General features: G+C 43.5%; 1 protein-coding gene across 1 annotated transcript; it reads right to left on the reverse strand.

Annotated features, from left to right (window-relative positions):
- Positions 1-3,119: 3,119 nt before the first annotated feature.
- Positions 3,120-16,847, reverse strand: LOC139370462 (signal recognition particle subunit SRP68-like). The gene is made up of 16 exons (XM_071109957.1): positions 16,419-16,847; positions 16,005-16,071; positions 15,759-15,887; positions 15,344-15,539; positions 14,968-15,050; positions 14,570-14,679; positions 14,304-14,386; positions 13,911-14,051; positions 8,781-8,879; positions 8,504-8,565; positions 8,116-8,269; positions 7,017-7,111; positions 6,648-6,777; positions 5,942-6,017; positions 5,692-5,744; positions 3,120-4,781 (listed from the first exon to the last, which is right to left on the reverse strand). The coding sequence occupies exons 1-16, from the start codon at positions 16,504-16,506 to the stop codon at positions 4,554-4,556; spliced, it is 1,794 nt and encodes a 597-aa protein (XP_070966058.1). The 5' UTR covers positions 16,507-16,847; the 3' UTR covers positions 3,120-4,553.
- Positions 16,848-17,309: the final 462 nt, after the last annotated feature.

A 17,309-nucleotide genomic window follows, 5' to 3' on the forward strand; every position in this document is an offset into this window, starting at 1 on the left:
AAAGGGACTTTTCTGACCAGCATCCCATTGACCGCCAGACTAGAGAAAATCCAAAAGTAGGCAGGTTTCCATTGACTCAGGTTTATTCGACAATAGCAATTTTGCAACAACAAAAAACGTAATGGAAAAGGCAGCTGTAGGAGAAATGCTCTAAAGATCCACAATGTTTTTATCTGTTTGACAGGGGCGGATTTGTTTTTCTTTATTGCGACAAATAGTGATGGAAACTGTGTTTTTTGAATAAATGATAATTGCGGAATCATTTTGAAGGTTCGAGGGGCACCTGAAGTAATTCTAAATACTAGGTGGGAGGGCATAAAGGCTGTCAACAATTTATTAATGCTGTTTTTATCGACACAAGACAGTTCAATGGAAACGCACATTAGTAGGCAATTGTCGCATCTATTTTCTATGCAAACTTTCTAAATGTTGACAAATCACTGGAGAAGTTAATGGAAACATAGCTTCCGACCCTTAACTTATTCCCAACCTTAACCAAACCCTTAATTCTGACCCTAACCTTATCCTAATTTGAACCAATTCTGAAATTAAATATCGGTTTGCCAGCCACATCCCCTTCATTTTTCCGTTACTCATGCCATACCGTGAAAGGACAGTCAGATTTGTTTCTTTATTTATTGTTGATAGATTATTTACCCCATTTCTTTTGACGGCCGTTTGATTTTTGTTGACTATTTTTTGTTTGATCTGCCTAGTTTGCCTTGATTATTTGATTTAGTTAACTATTATTTACTGAACTTTTGATTTATTGAATGTTTGATATTCCTTAGATTTGATCTAAAAAGTTTTAAAATGTTATACTGAAAAAATATATAAATGCAACATGCAAAAATCTCAACACTTTTATTGAGTTACAGTTCATATAAGGAAATCAGTCAATGAATTAGGCCCTAATCTATGGATTTCCCATGACTGGGCAGAGGCGCAGCCATGGGTGGGCCTGGGAAGGCATAAGCCCACCCACTGGGAAGCCAAGCCCAGCGAATCAGAAAGATTTTTTTTCCCAAAAGGGATTTATTACAGACAGAAAGACTCCTCAGTTTCATCAGCTGTCCGGGTGGCTGGTCTCAGACAATCCGCAGGTAAAGAAGCTGGACGTGAAGGTCCTGGGCTGGCGTGGTTACTCGTGGTCTGCGGTTGTGAGGCCGGTTGTACTTACTGCCAAATTCTCAAAAACAACGTTGTTGGCTTATGGTGGAAAAATGTACATTAAATTCTCTGGCAACAGCTCTGGTGGACATACCTGCAATCAGCATGCCAATTACACGCTCCCTCAAAAACATCTGTGGCATTGTGTTGTGTGACAAAACTGCACATTTTAGAGTGGCCTTTTGTCCCCAGCACAAGGTGCACCTGTGTAATGATCAAGCTGTTTAATCAGCTTCTTGATATGCCACACCTGTCAGGTGGATGAATTATCTTGGCAAAGGAGAAATACTCACTAACAGGAATGTTAACAAATTTGTGCACATCATTTGAGAAAAATAAGCTGGTTGTCAGCATGGAACATTTCTGGGATATTTTATTTCAACTCATTAAACATGGGACCAACACTTTACGTGTTGCGTTTATATTTTTGTAAAGTATTGACTTACGTACAACCAAATAAAATGACTTTACTCATGTCATAAACAGCAACTGGGAACCATTAAGGAATGATTTGCCTATAGCCTGGTTGAACATTGTGCTGACCATTGATTTACCTGATGTCACATCATGTTCAGTTCGGTTTAACCAGGCTATTATTTGCCTAATGATTGATAATAACCGTTACTGTTTTTGCTAATTCAGGTGTTACCTGAGGTGTTTTGGTAATGCCCTCAACATTAACCTTCCTCAAGAATAGCCATGAGGGGAAAATATTGCTGCTTTTATCAATGGACAGGGTTGTCAATTTCCTTTTATGGATGCCATACCACATCTCACATGACTTTGTCATAACCATTAGGAAAACTCCGTTGTCACGCTGTCATACCGTGTAGGTGTTTGGGTGGAGTACAAGGAACACAAGAGATGGGTGAAACTTGGAGGAACTGCCAACCTCAAGGTTCCTATGGCAACACTTTTGCAGTAAGAGTACATGGGAAAACAATAAACAGAGGTGTGTGTGAGTGTGTATACAGGGGTGTAATTTAGCGATGGTGTAATACATGTAGCCTAATACGGGGGTGTGCCATTAACTAATTTAACGCACAGTAGGATTGTGATTAGCCATTTTATATAGACGTACATAACCCTGTATAGATGTATACAGTAGAAGGAAAGTGATTCACCAAACATTACATCATAATACTGATGATGACTCCTGATCATGGGCTAGTATCAAACACACAAAATGACCCATACGAGGTTAGAATGCATTTCATGGTGTCTGAAGTGTGCATGGTAGAAGGCACATACCAGCTTGTGATGACAGAGTCCAGCTGTTGGTTACCGATAAGGGATCAAGGAAAAAACGTTAGGTGGTGGGAGGAGGCTGATTAGCTTTGAAAGTTGTTAACATGTAGCACCTGTACGCCTGCCTGGGACAAAAACACACACACCCAACACAGGCATCTCATGCTGCTCACACACCCACACCTGACACAAGAGCCTATGATCATGAAACTACACTAATAGGCTTCTGTAGGAGTGCCAAAAGCACTTCTATAAAACTGGGTGGTTCAAGCTCCGAATGCTGATTGGCTGACAGCCGTGGTATATCAGACCGTATACAACGAGTATGACAAAACATTTACTGCTCTAATTAAGTTGGTAACCAATTTATAGCAATAAGGCACTTCGGGGGTTTGTGGTTTATGGCCGATATACCACGGCTTGTATCCAAATGTATCCAGGCACTCCGCGATGCGCCTAACAGCCTTAAGCCGTGGTATATCGGCCATAAAACACACCCCCTCGTGCAGTATTACTTAATTATAAAAACAGCAGCCTTATAAAGTCTGTGTGATAGAGGTTGTCAATTGAAGCTAAGCTACAGTATAAAGTAGGTATCCGTCACAAACTAAAAACTGAGTGAAAATGACAAAAAGACAAGTTATAACATCTTGAAACGTTCAAGAGAAGTTAGGCATGAGTGAAAAAAGGACAAACTCTGGTCATGTTTGCCGCAAATGTCTCGTTTTTTTTATTAGAAGCCAGAAAACGATCCATTTCATCATCCATTTCACAATTTTCTCTTTCAATAACTCCACTTTAGTTTCTAATCATGTTTACAGAATTCATTTTTCAGGCATCTTGGGTGATGATGCGTGAAACCATTCCAACACGCATCATCACCCAAATCCTGTTTATTAATACATGACAACATTGGGAAACTAAACAAATGAATTGAAATAAAAAAGTATAAGACTTATATAACCCTGAATTAAAGAGAAAACAAAGAGTTAGATTGAAGAGAGGACAGAAGTTAAATTGACAACCTGTAGAACACGGTTTGTCATCATAGGCAAATGCAAATAGGAGGTCCATTGAATAGCTAAAGGCTCTTGATTACAGAACTGGCTTTGGTACAGGAAAAGCTGAAGAGGTGTTAGCCACTCAAAAAGGGTGCCGCTCCCTCCCATTTAAAACCTGTTGGAATAGGAGCCAACTGATACAATGAAGTAGTGTGTACTAAAATAATATTTCTAGACATACTAGGGTTGCTTTGGACAGAAGTTCATGAACGCTGCCTCCTAGACTTTCGGGGGGTGAGGCCAAACTGAATCCTAAGCAGTCCCCTTTGACCTCAAAAGGAATTCAGTCTTTTGTCACACACAGAACTTACATAAAATGTTTTAAAAAGTCATGTCATTAGAGAATATAAACACGTTATAGAGTCCTTTCCTGGACCGAATATAAAGTTATTGGCCACTGAACCCCATTGTTGTATAAGGAAATTAACAGGACCATTTCAATCCTGAGGTCTAGTCGCTAACTGTCAACCATGCAGAGATGTATTGGTGCCACAACGGCGTGCAGGACAAGACAGGCGGATATATTATTCTCTATATTGAGAACTTGTCTAAGACAGTTGAGGCAATACAGAGGTGACAGAATTTAGACAGTATGACCACGATCAGAAATGAACATGTTATTTACCCTGTGTGCCTGCATTTATACAGTTTGTCCTTTTTGATAGTGATTGATACAACACTTCCTCTCCCTCCCTCCTGTATACTGACATTGAGACTGAGTACATGAAGGCGCTTTTAAGAGTTAAAAAAAAAAAAGTAAATTGGGTTTGTTTCCCTCTGTAAAGTGTGTTGGGGGTTGTTGAAGGGAACAAACACAAGGCCTGGAAACCTCTAGAACATGGAAGTCTCAAACTGGTAGCTTTCAAAATGGCGCTCTATACCCTTTGCAGTGCACTACTTTTGACCAAGTTGTCTACTACACAAGGGAACAATGTACCATTTCCAGACACAGACATTATTTCCACAGTTCAGGTGGAGAAAGTTTTCTAGAAACCCACTCAGCCCGTTTATCAATATCATGGGGGCCCATGGCTGCTTCCAACCTGAAGGCCTCACCGAAGCCTGGGACTCGATTTAGCTGCCGAAGCCGAAGATGCCCTTGATGTAGCCGGTCAGGCCGCCCTTGCCCTTCTGCTCCACCCTGTCGTCGAGGGGTGGGAAGGCCACGTGGTTGAGAGCCAGGTCAAAGAAGAGGGGCTTACAGGGGATGGGCTGGAAGTCAGGGGGGAACTGGACCAGGTTGGGCTGCTTCCCCACCAGGGTGGGGTCCAGGTGGAAGGTATCCAGACGTTCACACAGAGGCTGGATGGAAGAGGGGGGGGGGGGTAAACAAATTAGAGGGAGAGCAGGGACTGGTAAATGTAAATGACTAGAACCTGTCATAAGATTTGGCTCGTCTGTCAGCTAGCAGAAAACATACGCTGTGGTTCCAATGCAAAGCAGAGGTCATTTTTCATGAACCAGCACCAGGTTCAGTAGTGAACAACCGTAATACCTGCCATGTCGACATACACTGCTCATGATAGCAGCAGCATGACATTTCAATGACAGATTTAAGAGTGAGATTACACAATGACATATAGTACGTCTGGCAGAGGCCTCCTGATATCGGTCACCCATCACCCAAACATTGTCCTTCTTCCGTGTCAGTCTGCTCGGCAGCATTCCAGCTCTGTCCTGTATTGACTGAGGCAGGTCAGGGAGTATTCTTTCCCCGCAGGCTGGCCCACGTAAGGCATGGTCCGTGGTAGACACACTCCTATTCCCAACACCACTTCCTCTCACTACTGCACAACTAACATACTACACTTTTCATTTACTCCACCATTATCTGAAAGTAGTCTAGAAAATGCCAAGGCTGGAACTTGGGAGGTACCGAGGAGTCAGAGTTAACACAGAACTAATTGGTGAGCTGCTCGATTAAAGATCTGGGTCAACGTTAAGAGATCAATAAAAGCTAGAACAAGGAGTGGAACGAGGAGCTCCACACTCTCTTTGCAAGTTACGACCGAATGTCCCCTCCCGAAACTCGAAAGACGCCAACACCTGTGAAATGGTGATCTGTTCAAATAACCAGTGAGGAAAAACCCAAACACTGTAATTACATGCAGAATCTTTCCACGAGAGGTTAGAGTTAGGGCTAAGCACATTGGGGGTGGTTAGCTGTGAGACTTTGTTTTTAATGTGGGAGGCTAACTTTGTTCGTTCTTACCGTGTTGTCTTTCACCTTCTGCTGAGAGGGTGCTTCAGGAGCATCCTCCGTGTCTAAAATACAAACACACACCCTCAGCTTCATAACACAGGCAAAATAAACCAGAGACCTCAGATCTTATAAAACGCACACCAGTCAGGTCACAACAATGACAAGTCAAGCAGAAAAGTCAAATACAAAGTTGGTTAACCCAGGTAAGATTATTACCCTATAGAAACAAAATGGCTGCCATTGCAAGCCAGGTACCCACCTAAGATGGCCGCCGCCTGAAGCGAGTATTTCTCAGCGTTGACCTCTGTGATCAGCTCCTGCACATCAGGTAGATCCTTTAGGCAAGGGAGACAGATACATTAGGCCAAGACACTTTTAGACAGTCCCACAGTAGAGGTACCTGCCAAAATAATGGAAACACTTGAATAAATGAGGGATACTAAGTATATTGAAAGCAGGTGTACCGAGTTAATTATTCTTAGGGTCATGTATAAAAATACTGGGAAGGCCATTATTTTGGCTATCATGACTATGCCCCCCATAGGATGACAATGGCCCCATCCAAGTGGCACGAGTGGTTACTGAATGGATCTATGAGCACGAAAACGATGTAAACCATGCGTCATGGCCGTCACCAGATCTCAACCCAGTTGAACACGTATGGGAGTTTCTGGAGCGGCACCTGAGACAGTTTTTCCACCACCATCAATAAAACACCAAATGATGGAATTTCATGGAAGAACGGTGTCACATCCTTCCAATAGAGATCCAGACACTTGCAGAATCGATGCCACGGTGCATTGGAGCTGTTGTGACTCGTGGTGGCCCAGCGCCCTATTATTAAAGACACTTTATGTTGGCGTTTCCTTTATTTTGGCAGTTACCTGCATGCTAAAAATGTAAGTTTACATACTGGCCACAGTCAGGGGGTCAACGGTTATAGGTCAGGGGTCAGTGTCTGTTACCTTGAGGCTGTTGTTGAGGCTCTTAGCCTTGGACTGGACCTCCTTGGCGTACTTCAGGACCCGCTCATACAGGACCAGAGCCTCGCTCCACTTCTTCACCAGCACGTACGACTGGGCTATGAAGAAACACCTGGGGGAGAGAGAGGGGGATGTTAGTGACTGTGTATGTTTCTGTTCTGGCAGAGGCGGCTCAGAAACACTTGAACAGTAGGGATTATGCCAGCAACTGTGCGTGTGTGCATGCATGCATGTATGTATGTAAGCTTGCGCCATTTCTTTACTAGCTTATACATCAAGGCTATGAAGAAACACCTGTGGGAGTGTGTGTGTGTGCACGCAGTGTGTGTCCTCCGTCGTGTGAGCTCTGACCTGTAGGCCTTGTAGACCAGCATTTTGAGGGCCACCTCCTTCTGGAAAGTGTGATCTTCCTCCAGCCCCTGCAGGGTGGACAGCTCAGCCAGACTCTGTAGAAACAGTCATGAGGCAACATCAACAAGAATAAGCTGACTCACTGGTAGAGGCTTAACCATAGAAATAGAATGAGTCAGAAAGAAACATCCTATTTCTACGGGCTTAACATTAGGGTTGAATGGCGGGCATCCCCTCAGACGATCCCGCAGGTGAAGACGTCGGATGTGGAAGTCCTGGGCTGGCGTGGTTACACGTGGTCTGTGGTTGTGAGGCCGATTGGCCATACTGACACATTTTCTAAAGTGACGTTGGATGCGGCTTATGGTAGAGAAATGAACATTCAAATCTCTGGCAACAGTTCTGGTGGACATTCCTGCAGTCAGTATGCCAATTGTGCGCTCCCTCAAAACCTGAGACATCTGTGGCATTGTGTCACGTGACAAAACTGCTCATTTCAGAGTGGCTTTTATTGTCCCCAGAACAAGGTGCACCTGTATAATGATCATGCTGTTTAATCAGCTTCTTGATCTGCACACCTGTTGGGTGAATGGATTATCTTGGCAAAGGAGAAATGCTCATTAACAGAGATGTAAACAAACTTGTTCTCAAAACTTGAGAGAAATACGTTTTTCGTGCCTGTGGAACATTTCTGGCATCTTTTATTTCAGCTCATGAAACCAACACTTTACACGTTGCGTTTATATTTTTGTTCTGTATAGTTTTTGGACTTGATCCTGGGTATGCTGAGTAAATAGAGTGGTTTGGGTGTTTTGTGGTTATGAAGCAGGAAAATATCAAACCATTCAGTTTCACTATCAATTACTGTAACATTATGAGACGACAAGGACACAGACATTGGGAATGTGCCAGAGATGACAATGTAATGTGACATGGTGTTGTGTTATCAGAGGTGTATTCATTAGTGCGCACAACAGCAAAACGTTTTAACAGAAAAATAAAAACAGTTTATTGGACAACCTCAGGTAGCATCGCCCTGTTTTACTCGGGTGTCTTCCGTTTCATGGCTACTGAACACGACCCAGGTGTGTGTTTGTACCTGGAGGATGATGTCGTACAGGCGGATGAGGTCCTGGGGGCGAGGGCCCCGTTTGTTCTCGTCCGTCTGTGGCTCCTTCAGCTTGGCCTGCAGCATGTGGGCCATGCTCTCGTTCCTCTTCACCACCGTCCACAGCTTGATGTAGGTCAGGTAGCTATGGAGGGGGGGAGGCACAGACACAGGTCAAAGACTGATTCCATGTACAGATAGGCTCTTAATTCATATTTGCTTGCATTTCCCATCTAATCAAAATGCATCGGAGAAGACAGTCTGAGGAGAGGGACGTCGGACCTTCTCCTCCAATACGTCTGAGGATGCGGGAGATAGGGGTCACCATGCGTCTTGCATCCTCTGACAAATGTCAGACAGACAGAATGACCTCTCTTACCTGTGCAGGAACTGAAGGTTGGACACCTTGCCACTGGCTTCATCAGATCTCTCTCGCTGCTTCTGCAGAGTTGAACAGTCAGGGAGCATTTACCCATAAACAGATCGGGTCAAGGACTGTACCAGACTTTGTCACTACTACTCACGTTACTGTTTATCCTATGAACTTCACTACGTCAGGTCCGTAAAGCCAAGTATCAACGTGAAGCCCGGTCCGTTCGTAACCCTAACTGTCATGTCTGTAACTTTTTCAGTGTCATTCAGTCAGTCATACTTACCGCTTCAGTCTTCAGCTCCTCTCTCACAGCCTGGATGGTGTCTCTGCACTCGGCTAGTAGGGTCTCGTACAGACGTTCCTTGGTCTCCTCATTGGCTGCCTGTGGGCGACAAATGGTGATCCAGTATGAATATGACATAGAATAGGAATTCATTATTCCATAGATACCTCCCCTGACCTTCTCCTCCAATGGGTATTGAGAAGGACATGAGGATAGAGGACACGAGGCATAAGCAAGAGAGACCTTCCCTATGCCTGTGGGCACTGATGCTGGGTTATGGGATTCGTATTTCTTTGTGCGATAATATGAAACAGTATGAAACAAAACAGCTGAAATACCATGAGAATAGCTACGGCTGCATTTTACTCACAAACGTGGTCATACTTGAAATGTTTGCCTGAAATGGAGCCTTGCTTACAGTACGAGTCAGATTAAATCATGCAAATGTAAATATTAACGTAAAAGCTCAAGTAGGTCTTGGGTAAGGCTGTGACTGGGAGAGACAAACGTACGCAGCAGAGCAGGTTGCTGTAGACATTCCTGTAAAAGGTACATTCCTAGAGTTACTGTAGCTCAGGACCGATGTCAAAGAGAAGCCTGGTTGTTCATGACACCAAGATGTAACACAGGCTTATTGTGTACGTTACAGTAGGCTAACTTGTAGGTTTGGGAGGCAGCCAAGTGTTGTGATTTATATTGTTTATGAAAAATGTCAGTCATTTCAGAAGATGAGGGAGTCAGAAATATTACAGTATCGTCAATGACTCATATGTCCTAGTTAGAACGTCCTAGCAGTGGCCATATTAAATAAAGAATTGCTAATAAAATATGTTTGTTATATATATCCCCTGCTGATAAATCCATCCAATCTTAAATTATTTTGCCGCATCTTATCCTCTGACGAATTGGTGTACATGCTTGTGAGACAAAGTAAATCTGAGGATTCGCCAGGGTCTTCTCTTTAGTTGACAAAAACACTTAAGCAATCATTAAAGCGCTAAAACATGGCAGGGAATGATTTGGGAGCGTTCCACTTTAAAAAGTGGCAGAATTGTCCTTTTTTTAAAACCTCAAATTCATAATCTCCAGCACCATACCAGTGTCTACATACTTGAAAACGGCACATTTATACGATCTGTGGTTAAAAATATAAAAACATCCTAAAGAAAATGCTTATCATTAAGCACGTTTCCATCCAGAAATGCGAGTAAAATAATGTATATAAAATAAAAAAAACAGCTGTGATGGAAACCGATGGTTACAGTACAATTTTATAAATGCTGAAAGACGACGTTCATTCGACACGGTGGAATCTGTGTGTCGGTAAGATGAATTACTCGAGAAATGGTGGTGGAAACTCCTTAAAAGCACAAATAGACATTATAATCATATTGGAGTCGTCCTCCCACTCCGGGGAACAATGCAGTTTAGTAGGCTAGGCTACAGATGAAATCATTACTGATGAACGTCACAGGGTGGTGAAAGTGCACGGTGATCTTGATGCTCCTTTCCAATAAATATCGAGGGTCTTATTCTGGTGACATGATGATCGATGCTTGACTGCCGTTTGACAATAAAAGATATTCCTTGCGCTTAATAGCGGCATTATGTTAAGTAGCCTACCCGCACTGTTAGGCTTTGGCGGTATTTGTTTACCGTTTAAAAAGAATAATAAGCAAACCAAATGCATAGCCAGAGCCCTTAGCACGCACCCACATTGTTTAAATGTTTTTTTTTTTTTTATGTACGAGGGTGCATGCTACGCCACTGCTTATAATAATAACTACATATTGAATACGAGCCAAATAAATGATACCCAGCTGCGGGCTCCAGCTATGCATTTGGTTTGCCAACTTGACATCTAGTGGCTAGAAGTCAAGATCAAGCTTCTTGGTTACAGCAGAGACATTTAAAGGATTAAATGATCAAGATCTCGGTTGCCTAAATTGTTGTGTGAGCAAAAAACGTATAACTACTTAAAACCTTATATACATCACCCCTTGTGTGCACTTGCGTGAAGACCGTATAACCCAGTTTGGTACAGAAAGAGTAGGACTTTGGAAATCTGGATAACGCCCAACCCTACGCACTGTATCTGACCAGAGTAGGGACATTTGCTATTTAACGCAACAGTTTGTGACAAAATTATTGAGTTGAAAACGCGTTGGAAACACATTGAAAAGTATTATTTATTTACAATTTTTTTGGTACATGAACTTAAGAGAAAAAGTACATTGTGTGCACTACGTCATCTGTCTGTGGATTGTGACTGATGTACATTTGAGGATTGTGTATTCTGATTATTTACATAATATTGGCACTTATCTGTCTCCATAAATTGTTTTTGGGCAGACTATGAAGTAACATTCACTCCTACCCATGCAGCATGTGGGGAGGGTGTATTGTGGTGAGACATTCACTCGTGCCACCACCCTGGCAACGCCTAGCCCCTAACAGGCCTGGGAGAACCAGTCTGGTGTCTTCTGTGCTTTTCATAGAGGGAGAGAAAGAAGGAGGGATGGTGCATCCCTCTTCAGTATGTCCCCTAGGGATTGTGCATGGCCTTAAATGGCAGTTCCGTTGGAATGGTTGAGGGATCCCACACGAAACCCAGACGACAAAAAAAATAAAAAACATGATTTGGGGGATTTTTACTAAATGTAATCCACAGAAGTCCTATGGATGAATGATTGTTGACAGACACAAATGTGACATATAAAATGCATAAAATCTGAAATAATTAAAATTGCCATATGACATTGACCTTACCTAGGCCTCCTTTTAAGATTCCATAAAGTTTCATTTGTGAGCTACAAAGCAAAAATGTATGTCAAATGAAGCTTTACGGCTTGCACTGTAATAAGAGTAGTATTTTAATGGTCATACTTTTATGAATATTGAAATATATATATATATAAACATGAATATTGAAATGTTTTGATTTTCTATATAATTGTTGAACATAATGTACTCTACAGGCATATCAGAGTTCCAGAGTGGGAACTCTGCTTCTTTTAGAGTTCGTAAGCATACCCAACAGAGTGAATGTGAAAATGGATTCAAAATGATCACGTTCTACTGGTGATTTGCAGGATGTGCAACGACACAAGTAAAAGGAGGGTTGTGATTGGTATAGCAGACGTAACCAATCGCTCTGTATAAAAACGGGCCATAACTTTAGACAACTGAGGTAGATACAGTGGAGTGTAGAAGTAGAGGCAGCCATAGGGGGGGAAGGTATTATGGTCCAACTGTTTCTGAACTCTTGTGTTCCCCACATCAAATGGTACCTTCCATAAACGTAACAGAATCATTGACTGACATATCAATTAAGGACTGAAGTGCATAAAATGTTAGCCCTCAACTCAAAAAGCACATTTGGATACAGCCGGTTGAGGACAGGTATGAGGGGAATTTCTGACCAGACCCAAATTCAGCCTTACTTCAAAAGTGTAAGCACAATTACATGTAATGCTCTGCTACATCTAACACAAATGATGGTCCCACTCCCAAACTGATAATCATTTAGCTCCGATGCTAGTCTGTCCATAGAGACTAGGGCTGATGGGTGTAGCCATGTGAGTGTGGGTTGCTATGCAGAGAATGCAGTTTGACAGCACGAGTGGCAGCATGCCAGAGCCTAGTGCAGGTGGGTGTGACGGGTGTGGCCACAGGGATGGAGAGGTAGGCCTACAGGAAGCCCAACAGGGAAGGTAAGAAGAGTCTGACAATAGACACCTGTCAGAGAGCTGTAGTGGAGCGAACGCCACCTACTGAGACCCAAGGTGAACTACATGTGATGATAGCCACCGTTGGACTCCTGACCTGCCTTGAGGATAACCTCTCCCTACAGTCTGGTTGATAACAGCTCGATACCGCTATAGAAATCGAGCACTGACTAGGCTGCACCACTAAACCCCTGTTCACTGGCCCCCTAGTTCACCAACAGTTTCTCTAGTTCCATTAGTTCACAAGGCATCCTTGTTCACGCGGCTCATAAGTTAACTACCGGCCCTGCAGCTTCATCCCACTAGCCCATAACGAAGCAGATGTGTCCAAGCAAAACAGCGAAACCCTTTTCAGGACTTGACATGAACAGTTTTTTTTTTGGCCACTTAGGACAGATTCTTTACTTGTCTGAAAGCTCAGGCCCCCCCCCCCCCAAAAAAATAAAAGGCCTGTACCACCATAGGCCAAAATAGGTGACTGATATGCATGTTGTAAGAAGCAAAGAAACACTTTCAAAGAAGATAGTTGGTTTATTCAGGGTGCATACACATTCGGACAGATGTCAGAATTACCTGGCCAATATTGAATAGAGCGGAAACCGCAGCTTTCCAACAGTGTCAGATTTATGTCTCAGCTCCCAAAGAGACGGCTTTTGCAACCGGTGCATGCAGCACTGGTGAATTAACGCAGCCGCTCAACAACTACGCAGTTGATGAACGCTCACAAGGCCATGTAACAAGTTATTCACCAGGGCGCTGGTGGAAGGTTTGGGACATGACACTAACACATGCTAATGGCTAAATAGTTAACTACCAAGACAACTAGCCAGACTATACAATATGTTTTAAACTGGACATCTGGTTAGTCTGTTGTCGATCATTATTTTAAAATGCTGCAATGTCTCTCTCGGGCAACGGCCCACTGGCACAGGTAACGTACACGTCTGATGACAGTACGAACCCTGTTTGCTGGAACAAACAAACATGCACAGGGTGATCTCAAAAGCGGAGCTTGCAATCGCAGGTGATTGAAAGACTGCTCATGCCTGTCAATGCAATAATTATACTCCGATGCGCTCTGCAGAGATTGGGAAAGACCTACTTCTAACCCGAGTAATTGTTCGATATTTTGATGTGTGAATTATTTATTTGTCTAGTCAGACAACTTAAATCTATATTCTGCTTGTCCGACTTTTTGTTGTTGGTTGTCCCGGACAAGCGTTGATGTCGAGCCCTGCTTTTAACACCAACATTCTGACCTGACCCGTACTGTGCCGGCTCTGACATTTTCTTTTCACAGTTCTAGCAACTGCGGAGGATGCGAAACCCAGGCCAGCCCAGTCAAGTTCTGCTTGGCTCAGTACCGTGAAAACGTGACTAGTCCCCTGGTAGGGTCACTGACCTGGGCGATGGCGGCCTCGTTGTCTCCCAGGCCCAGCAGGAAGATGCGGGCCTTGTCGATCTTGACGGGCACCGTTCGGCCTCGCCACTCCACCTCGCTCATGGTGGCTGCCTGCTTGGCTCTCGTCTGTGTGATCAGGGCCTGGAACAATACCACAACCATTCAACAGTATGCAACATAAGACAGGTCTGTTCCAACATCCACACTAGCCTACTACTGAAAAAGATAGAACACAGACCCGATACATTGCCTAAGGGGTATAACAGTATGGACAACGGAACAAAGGGATTTTCTCTACACTAAAGAGTAAAACATAGATTTATGGCCATACTCTCCAGTAGTAAAGTAGTTGCTACTATGTGTTTTACAGTGAGAGGGACCACACACACTGACCTCTAGTTTCTCAGCCATCATGCCTCCTCCTCCTCCTGCACTGAGCCTCATCTGCATCAGCTCATTCATGGCGTTCTGGTCACCTGGGGTCAGAAGGGAGTAGTATTGTTCACTACCAGTCAACTGAACGGGAACGGGTTGTGTGTGGGTGCGTGTTCGGTGCGAGGGTGTGCGATTTCCTCGATATGAGAGGTGTGCATGTGTGAATGCTTATGAAAAGTGCAATCCACTGTCAATGTGAGCGACGGGCTGTGTGTGTCGCCTACCGATGTTGTAAGCACAGTAGCGGATGTTAGGTGAGATCTCCTCCACACGCTGGTGATACAGCACTGCCAGCTCCTCAGTAAAGGCACTGGCCAGCTTCTCATAGATTGTCCTGAGGGAGGTTACAATACAGTTAAATGGAATTTCTATAGTTCACAAGTAGCAAGGTGGTGGTCGAAGAATGCAGCTATATTCTGAATGCGTTTGGATATGTTAAGCATACGCCTACACTCGTTAACATCAGACAACTTGACATCTGTCAACAAACAATGTAGCCTACATTGTTAAGGCCTCATTTGCCCCATGTGAAATGATGATCGTAATACTCTCCATCAAATGCTCAGCAATCAAAAGGGGCCACACTTTAGGCATTTCGGTAGTAGACTGGGGTCAGACTCACTTGCACTTGTTGAAGGCCTCCGTGGCAGCCTTCCACTCCTGCAGCTCAAAGCGCACCATGCCACTCAGGTAGGAGGTGTAGGCCTGCAGACAAGTTGCATTCATTATTATTCATTCAGAGGTCATCAGCAGCTATTTCCGGCTGGGTTAGAAAGACAGGGCCCTGAAGTGCCCTTTCCACCAGGACACGCCCAGCTGCCATGGACACACCCAGCTGCCATAATGTTGGTTCCTCAACTGATAAATATGTCTCTTCAAATATTAGTTTCAGTTAAATTGTTACTTTACTTCAACAGCATTTGAACCCCATGTTGAAATAAATGAAGGTGAAACAATAGGGAAAGTCACGGACTCTCCAGGTCAGGGCATTAGCCTACCTGTGCTTCCAGTTTGGTCTTGGCATCCACACGAGGGCTCTCACACAGCTTCTCCAGCCTCTCTCCATGTTTGGCGGCCTTCCGCAGGCGGGACAGCAGGTGGAAGCGCTTGCGGGGCTCTGTGTTGGCCTCCTGCTTCAGCTGCATGGCATAGCTCCACGCCCTCTCAGCCTCCATCAGTACCAGCAGTAGATACCTAAAAGGGGAATGGGATTTGTTATATTCAAGGGACTTGGGACAACTTGTGCGGGCCGCTATTTTGTTGCCTCTCTGGGCACTCCATGAATGATGAGTATTTTGATTGTAGTTCTAGAACAGAATGATGGTTGCTGGCAGGTATCATGCATTAAGTATTTGGATTGTAAATCCAGTTGTACTTTAATACTGTTGTAAGAATGGGATCGGGTACTATTACCTGTTGTCAGAGTACCGGTTGTCAGAAAGCATCTCGACAGTCACTTTCTTCCCAGTGAACTTGTGCCTGTTGCCGCACTTGAAGCCCAGGGTCTTGCGCAGACGACGCAAGCGCCGGGAGCAGTATCCCCTAGGACAGAGAGAAAGACATGGGTGAATTTTAGTGTGAAACTATGAGCCAACCATAAGGTATGATCTGTGGTTGTCAAACACCCATTCACTGCCATAGTCCAGTCCTCCATCTCACCTGTATCTTTGATAATCCCCGTGTCGCAAACCATGTTGTTGCTGGGAATCCTTGATGATCTGGAGAACTGCAAGTATGCGTTAAGGGCCAGTCTACTACATTCACACAGGAACATAAAGCTAGCTAAATACACAGTGAAGAATTAGAAAAGACACAGTAGCTATACTTTAGCAGTGGATTTGAATTATGTGATGGATGTAGCAAGTTGACAATGTTAATTTACTTAAATACACATGACTTTAGCAATATTCTAATGACATCTGTAAACCGCTTTTCTAATGACACACCGCTAACCTTCCGACATTACGTTAGCCAACTAACGTTAGTTATGGAAGCCCACCTCCACCAAAACATACTGGTGTCGCTAAATCAAATATTGGTCCCGGGTCAGCTGTATAGCTTTAGAAAGGATACTCTCCAGTCCTATTCCATCTTCCGCTGCATTTTCTTTATTCTCGTCCATAGGTACAATTTTCCCTTCATTTTGCTTGTCGGAGGCCATTTTTCTGCTAGTAGCACACGTCCAAACAGACCCGAAAAAATTCACCGGAAGTAGACTCAAGCGACAACGTTTTAATACACATGACACGCAACAATAGCGAAATACACGATTCAAAACAGTCCAATAACGCTTAAAACATTCAACAAAAACATAAACGTAACAGTGTTAGTCCCATGTTTGAGCTGAAACAAAAGATCCCAGAAATGTTCCACACGCACAAAAAGCTAATTTCTCTAAAATGTTTTGCACACATTCGTTTACATCCCTGTCAGTGAGCATTTTCTCATTTGCCAAGATACACCACCATCTTCTTCTTCTTCTGAGTGTAACGGCGGGTGGCTTCCGATATGCTGCATTACCGCCTCCAACTGGACTATAATAATACATGATACTTTGTAAAAAATATTAAAACAATTAAATTAAAAAAACATCCTTCAAACTAATCCTAGACTCATTAAAACCCCAAGACTACATTCCACTACCTTGACCCTATCAACTCCTGCACCATGCCAACAGCCTGGGAGGACGGAACACCACCACTCAACACACCCTGTAACTCTTCTGAAGTAAAAAATAAATATTATATATATATATATATATATATATATTCTAAAGTCAAATACTTCTCTGCAGCTGCCACCACATCTATTTTCTGTGATTTTCTTTCCATTTCTGTGGTACAGTTGATAACCACTGCTATGAATGCTAAGAAGCCAACCTTACTGAAGTGTATGTCACTCGTTGGCCTATCCCTCTGTGCTGACACAGATCTACTACTCCTCCCCCTTGATCCATTCTCCTCT

Source organism: Oncorhynchus clarkii, chromosome 17 (genome assembly GCF_045791955.1).
Source record: "Oncorhynchus clarkii lewisi isolate Uvic-CL-2024 chromosome 17, UVic_Ocla_1.0, whole genome shotgun sequence".
Taxonomy (NCBI): domain Eukaryota; kingdom Metazoa; phylum Chordata; class Actinopteri; order Salmoniformes; family Salmonidae; genus Oncorhynchus; species Oncorhynchus clarkii.

What these genes read in the sequence shown, in the direction of transcription:
- LOC139370462 (XM_071109957.1), bottom strand. Translation starts at nt 16,506, where the DNA reads ATGGCCTCCGACAAGCAAAATGAAGGGAAAATTGTACCTATGGACGAG. An exon ending in TGATGGCTGAGAAACTAGAG is followed by an intron (nt 14,052 to 14,303) that starts GTCAGTGTGTGT and finishes GTATTGTTCCAG; the next exon opens with GCCCTGATCACACAGACGAG. An exon ending in AGAAGGTGAAAGACAACACG is followed by an intron (nt 4,782 to 5,691) that starts GTAAGAACGAAC and finishes TCTTCCATCCAG; the next exon opens with CCTCTGTGTGAACGTCTGGA.